This window comes from Oryzias melastigma, linkage group LG21, assembly GCF_002922805.2.
Source record: "Oryzias melastigma strain HK-1 linkage group LG21, ASM292280v2, whole genome shotgun sequence".
Taxonomy (NCBI): Eukaryota; Metazoa; Chordata; class Actinopteri; order Beloniformes; family Adrianichthyidae; genus Oryzias; species Oryzias melastigma.
In genome coordinates, this window is record NC_050532.1 from 12874765 (window position 1) to 12881615 (window position 6851).

Below are 6851 nucleotides of genomic sequence, written 5' to 3' on the forward strand. Positions count from 1 at the left end.
TTTGACAGAAAAAATCTGGTTATTATGAATGATGGTTTTAGAAAATTGAATCTATCAATTCTGAGAGCTCAATATATTTATTTAAAATCCTGAAGAATACCTAGATTACAAAGTATCTCATTGATTATGCTGAGGCATATGTACACAGTACAACTACAGTTCACACGCACACAGTTATGTACACAAACCAACACATTTAAAGCATTGTATTCTGTCTTAATGTCAGGAGTCGGCGCTCTGTCTCCCCTTTCTGGTTGTCGACGGGAGCCATCTCCAGAGTACTGACAGCACTACATCTCCCAGCAACCCCGGCACACAGTTGTTGGATGCTGCTCAGCTGTCTGACAATCACCCACCTGCTTCTCAAAAGGGAACCACACCCTAAATCAACTTTTTTTGTCTGTTGACCTCTATAAATGGGGCTTTAAAAGGTCTTTGCCAAATTTTTGACAAATTAAGATAGACTTGTTTAATTGAAAATATAGTCAAATACATTATTTGTGCTGCCCCCTACATGTTGAATTGAGGTATTAAAATTTAATTTTGTGATTGGATCAACCATTTAAGTCCCCCGTCCTGTTCTCCATCTCCACCCCGCTGACTGGATTGTCAAATTTCGGCTGTGGGTGGAGTCAGCCTCCAACGTCCCTGTTTGGTTATTCTTTAAGCAGAACACTCGACGCGAAGTATTGTTTGTTGAGCATTTCTATCTGGACCTGATCTTCTGTTTCTGATCCTGCATTATCTCTGATTTCCTGCTGCCTGCCCTGACCCTCACCTTGACTCTGATTATTCTAGTCTCTTCTATGATGAACCCATGCTCATGATTAGCCTCTGCCTGTCTGACCCTGATTTAGCTCTGTGGACTTTTAGCTGTGCTTAGTTCCTGTCTAAACTAACAAACCTGCAGCAGGTGGAACCAGCTGTCTGCCTGTTTCTGACACATGCATTCTATTTGTGCAAAGGTAAGCTGACACCTGTGCTCGGGTGAGTGTTTCTGTACTGCTGACATGGTTGATGGAAGGTAAAAGGAGGGAGTGTGCCCGGTCAACCCCACACCAAGACCCCCACCGAAGCAGCAGCGGTAGTCAGGACCCCCGAACATAGCAGACAGAGGAGATCTGCCCGCCGGGTAATCACGTCAGCCGTCCAGACTGGAATGCACAAGAGTGAAAGCTCTAGCCCAGTCAATAGAACAGAACCCCACCCACCGCAACAGAGGCGGTGTTAATTTCGTTGCCGAAAAATTTTCGTAATCTTCAACGACATTTTTCACCCAACAAAAACAAAAAAAACTAAACTAAAAGTCCGGCGCATACACGAAAACTTTAACTAAATTGATAGACATTTTTTTGTCAACGAATAAAACCGAAACAAAAATGCTGTTCAAAGACGATATCCAATCATAATGACTGCTGGAGGAAGAGGGCGGGAGCAAATGCAAAGTGAACCAATCAGAACACAGAGTTCTGCAGCCCGCCCGGGAAGACGATATTTCCATGAATTGTGTCTGTGACTAAGGTGAGAAATTTCTACTCCATGTAGAAAAAGAAGAGTACATATAAGGACAGATTTTACTTTTAACATGACCCTCAACAAGACGTTGTGTACGTTGTGTGGAGCGACCATCACAGACAAAAACACAACAAACCTCAGTCGACGTTTGCAGACAAACCAGCCTGAAATCCACGTAAAGGTAAAGATGCAAACACGATTGTTTCTAGTGTATTGGTCTGAATCTGAATTCTACCCCTACCCTTCTAACTGTTGTGGCATTTTAAATAGGATTATCAGACATGGTTGTTAGTAAATAGTTTGCTTTAAATAGTTTGTTTTTCGGCAAGCTAAATGGTGCTTCACAGTGGAGAAGCGCTTTTCTTTCATGTGCTCTTAAGCACAGAGGTTTACATTTAAATCCAAGTGATGCTTTTTTTGTTTTTGCATGACGTTTGTAAAGTTATAAACCGATGTTGTTGCGTGTTTCCGAGCGCTAGCACCTCCGCTGCTTCTTCAGATCCACAAGCAGTCACCGGTTTAATCTCCAACTCCATCACGTCTTACACGACATCAGCGCCCTCTATTGGCTGTGGGCAGTATTACAATAAACCACATATGCTGGTCATAGCAAATAACATGGGTTAGGACAGCTTACTTAGTGAGGGGTTTTTTAATGCATTTTTTTATCTTACAATACAAGTTTTTTATGTTAACACATTTATCACAAATGGGATGGAATTATAATTTATTTTTGAATGTGTTTTAAGCTGTTGAAGCTGAATTTGCAGAAATGACAAGTTTGGAATCAAAGTGAAGTAAAACTTTTTTTTATTTTTTTTTTACAATTTAGTAAAATCTCTGTGTTATTCATACTTAGTAACTTTTATAAAAATGCTTTACTTTTACTGTATATTTTTGTGGACTAAATATCTACTGCAATTTAGTCGACTGAAATTTGACTAAAATTAAGAGAATCAACATGACTAAATTGCGACTAAAACTTAATCTTATTTTAGTTAAAAGACTATGACTTAAACTAAATTAAACTTTTCTGTCAAAATTAACACTGACCAGAGGGGGCCAGCGTGGGGCCCCACCCCCATGTCTGTTAATATATTTAGAAAGTACAGATTTTCACGGCTTTGACTTTTTGCTCCGAGGTTCTCTCTATTGTAGCTGTTGGAGGAGCACTAATGAACAGTAAAAATACAATAGAAGAAGATTCTCCTCCTGCTGATACCTGTGTGAGTGTGCTGCTCCGGTGTGGATTCCACCTGCTAAGCGCACGTTTATAAACCTGCGTAGAGCGTGTTCTTGAACGCACCACACGCGGCCGGTGTGTAAGCACCTTGAACCGGGTTGAACATTCAGTAAGCGCTCAGTGTGTGCCCGCTTTGTGCGTAGAGCTCGCGACCCCACTTAAAAACTTGCATAGCAATGCGCGCTCCATGCATGGAGGCCTAGAACTCTGGTGTGCACGTGTGCATTGACTTTTCATTGAAAGTGTCGGCTTGATTGTGTTGCCGGTGTGTACGCACCTGCAAACTCACAGGTGCGCCTGCGTGGAAAGCGGTCAAATCATTTTTTTTATTTTCTGCATCGATCAAGATGTTGACGAGTTTGAATTGTTTTTTTACAGATTCCCAAAGAATCGTTACATCCATATTAATTGCCCTAAATACACGGATTATTTGCTGTGAGGAGCTTTTGAAACTTTGCCATCAAGACTTCCTCACTTGCAGGCAGAACATTTTTGCTGAATGCCAGCTACTTTTGAGCTCCCTGCCGTAGTGAGCCCCCAGCAAGGGCGGAGTGGGTAATCGGGAGAGTCGGGAGGATTCCCGGTGGGCCACTTCATTCATGGGTCAGTCAGTCGCCGTCATGGAAAAAAAATATTCACAGTAGAACATGAATGAATCTTTTTAGAAATGTTCATCTTTCCCTTTAAGAGACGACACAGTCAGTTTTGGAGCTACGATTTAACATAAACACCCCTTTTAAATTCTGACAGTTGGTTGAGTCCACCAGAGCACGCTTTACCAACATGTCTGGGCCGAATCATTGACGTGAATAACGTTCTATTTAGACGGTCTATGGGCCAGACAGAGAAGCGGCCGCGGGCCAGACGGATGATTAGTCAGTAAGGAAATGTGTAGGAACCAACAGTGGTTATGGGAACGAGCGGTACGGGCGGCTAAATGCCGAAAAAAACATAGTGGCGCGGGTTCAGCGCGAACACGGAGTCACTTTCACCGCTGCTTCTCCGCAGTGGGGAGGGGCGGGGCTCTTCTCCACCTGCTCCACAGGTGAGAACACACGGGAGCAAAAAGGTCCGAGCTGTGTCTGTATTTTTGTAAAGTAGATGCAGACACAGATTGTAAGCGCGGGAACAGCAATAGCCTGTCCAAACACCGCGATAAAACACACCAGATTCTAGCGGAGTCGTGCTCAGCGTCTGACCGTCCAATGAGACGTACACAAGTGGAGCACGTGACTAAGTGTTGATTATCAAAGAAAAGTGCAGGACATTTTGCTAATAGGAGGAGGAATTACAAATGGCAGCACTTTGAAAAACAATGATCCTGGAATATCAACAGGCTGAAAGTTCATAGGTTTCCTCAATTTTTTGTTGTTGTTGCCTCAACAATAACAAATTGTCGGACATAAAATGTAAAATTAATTATTTTTTTTTAATTTTTTAAATTTAATTTTTGTTTTATTTCCACATTTATTGCTGTTTGAAGTGAGGCCATTTGATTTACTCTTCATTTTGGTTCTTAACTAGAGCTTTGTTTATTAGCTTATTTGTTTACTACCTTAAAATGTATGTAATTATGGTAAAGACATGTTAGTATTTATTGATAATTTTATTTTAATGTTAGAAAGGGCATAAAATTGACACATTGTGTTTTAAATTATTCTAAAAAAAGATTTAGAAGAAAACGAAAATATACATTTGTGTTTAAGTTATATATCATAAATTACCATGGTCATATATTGATTATTGCAATGTTTACCATATTGCAATAATGTTGGTATCATAAATTACATTGTATCGTGAGTGACTCTGAGATTCCTGTCAGAGGGGTGAGGGTAAAACCTCGAACTGAATCAATTTTAGGTACATGCTGGGGAGTTTTTAAACCAGCCGCTCCAAAAGACAGCAGAAGCCTCTACTACTAATAAAAAAAATGGTTTAATACAAAGATTAAAAACAATGACATAAAACCAGTTATTTAAAAAAACAATGGATATCAAAAGTTAAAAAGCATTTTAAAAGAATAAAAACTGGAGGTGTCGATTGTCCGTGCAGTGGTCCACCATAGTCCCCTTTTTGCTACTTGTCCCAGCAGTCAGTCTCTTCATTAAGTAGGCTATACAGTCCTGCACTCCGCGCTGCCAGTGAACATGCAATAAAACAAAGCAACAAATATATTTAAAAGAACACACCAAGTCATGCAAAAATAAAAACAATAAATAAAAATTAAGTTTCTAAAACCCAAATAAAAACACTGGCGGTAGAGCTGCAGGCTGTTAAAACTGATCCTGGGTAACCATGGGGCACTTAACTTTGGGAGGGGTGAAGCCCGTTCACTTTCCCACCTGTTGCTAAGTTTTCCCTTCTCCCTTCTCCTTTGGTCTAAAACCAAAGCCCGCTCTCCTGGAAGCAGGGGGGAAACCTTGGCAGTCTTGTCATAAATCTTCTTGTTCGCGTTTGCAGCTTGTAGCAAGAAGTTTGATGCTTTGTTGTAGGCGTAGGTTAACTGCTGATGATGTTTGCTCACCCACTCTGTTGTGTTGGTGGTATTCGTCGAGGTCGCTGCTCCAGTTAGCATGTCCACAGGGGTTCTAAGGTGGCGACCAAACATTAGAAAAGAGGGTGCATATTTAGTTGAGGCATGTACAGTGTTATTGTAAGCTTGGACGAGGCCTGGAAGGTGCCCGGCCCAATTACTTTGTTGTTCAGTCTCCAATGTCCCCAACAAGCTTAACAATGTTTGGTTGAACCGCTCACATGCTCCATTGCCTTGTGGGTGGTATGGTGTCGTACGGGACTTGCGACAACCATAAACCATGCACAGTTCTTTTATCAGTCTCGACTCAAAACAAGGGCCTTGGTCAGAATGCATGACTTCAGGGATGCCAAACGGCTGTATAACATGAGCCCACAAAGCGCGGGCTGTAGCAACTGCTGTTTGGTCAGGGGTAGGAATAGCCCATGCATACTTTGTGAACAAATCAGTCACAACAAGAATGTTTTGGTACCGATCAGTGGGACGGCCCAAGGTCAAAAAGTCCATTGCCACTATGTGCATCGGGGCTCTAGCCGTGAATGGGGCCAGAGGGACCCTGCGATCTGCCTTGGTCTTGTACAGCACACAGCGGGGACAGGTTTCAATGTAACATTGAACAGTCTTTTCCATTTGGGGCCAATAAAAATTTCTTCTCAGTGTAGTGAGCATGCGATCTGACCCTGGATGCCCACTATTTTGATGGCAAAACTCCACCAGGGTTGAAGTTTTATTGCTTGGGACTACTACTTGCCGGAGTGTTTCGCAGGTTAATGTGTCCTTCACTCTCCTGCACAACACTCCCTCTATCATTTCAAGTTTCCTCCACTGGTGAAGAAGTCTCCGTATTGGCTGTGAAAGCGCCTGTCTTTCCGCTGCACCTGGCAACCCACCTTGAGTCAGATAGTCTCGAACCTGACAAACTGTAGGATCCTTCTCTTGCTCAAGTCTCCATAGGGCAGGATTCCACCCCCAACCATCAAAGGGCTCCTTGGTCTCATCTGGAACATCCATGGCATGCACCAGTTGGTCGCCACCACACCCTGGGTCTGTGGAGGAAATTTGGAGTCTGGACAAAACATCAGCATTAGTGTGGTTTTACCAGGGCGGTAGTGGATGGTGTAGTCAAAATTGGCCAACTGGGCGACCCACCTCTGCTCCACAGCCCCTAGCTTTGCTGTCTGTAGGTGTACAAGGGGGTTATTGTCTGTCACAACAATAATCTTTGCACCCCACAAGTAATCTTTAAATTTCTCCACCAGGGCCCATTTCATTGCCAGAAGCTCAAGTTTGAAAGAGCTATAGTTGGCGTCGTTACGTTCTGGGGGGTGCAGGCTTCAACTGGCATATGCAATCACTCGTTCAGCCCCATCTTGTTCTTGGGCCAAGACAGCCCCCAAACCACAGTTGCTGGCATCTGTATACACAGTAAAAGGCTTCGTAGAGTCAGCATAGGCCAGGATTGGAGCTTGTAAGAGGCATTGCTTGAGCTGCTTAAATGCCACGTCGCAATGTTCAGTCCATTGGACTGAGGGTGACTGTCTGCGCCGGCTCCTTGATGAG

At 42.9% G+C, this 6851-nt stretch overlaps 1 protein-coding gene across 1 annotated transcript; it reads right to left on the reverse strand.

Annotated features, from left to right (window-relative positions):
• Positions 1-4685: 4685 nt before the first annotated feature.
• LOC118597944 (uncharacterized protein K02A2.6-like) lies at positions 4686-5921 on the reverse strand. Its single transcript, XM_036209770.1, has one exon. The coding sequence runs from the start codon at positions 5919-5921 to the stop codon at positions 4872-4874; it is 1050 nt and encodes a 349-aa protein (XP_036065663.1). The 3' UTR covers positions 4686-4871.
• Positions 5922-6851: the final 930 nt, after the last annotated feature.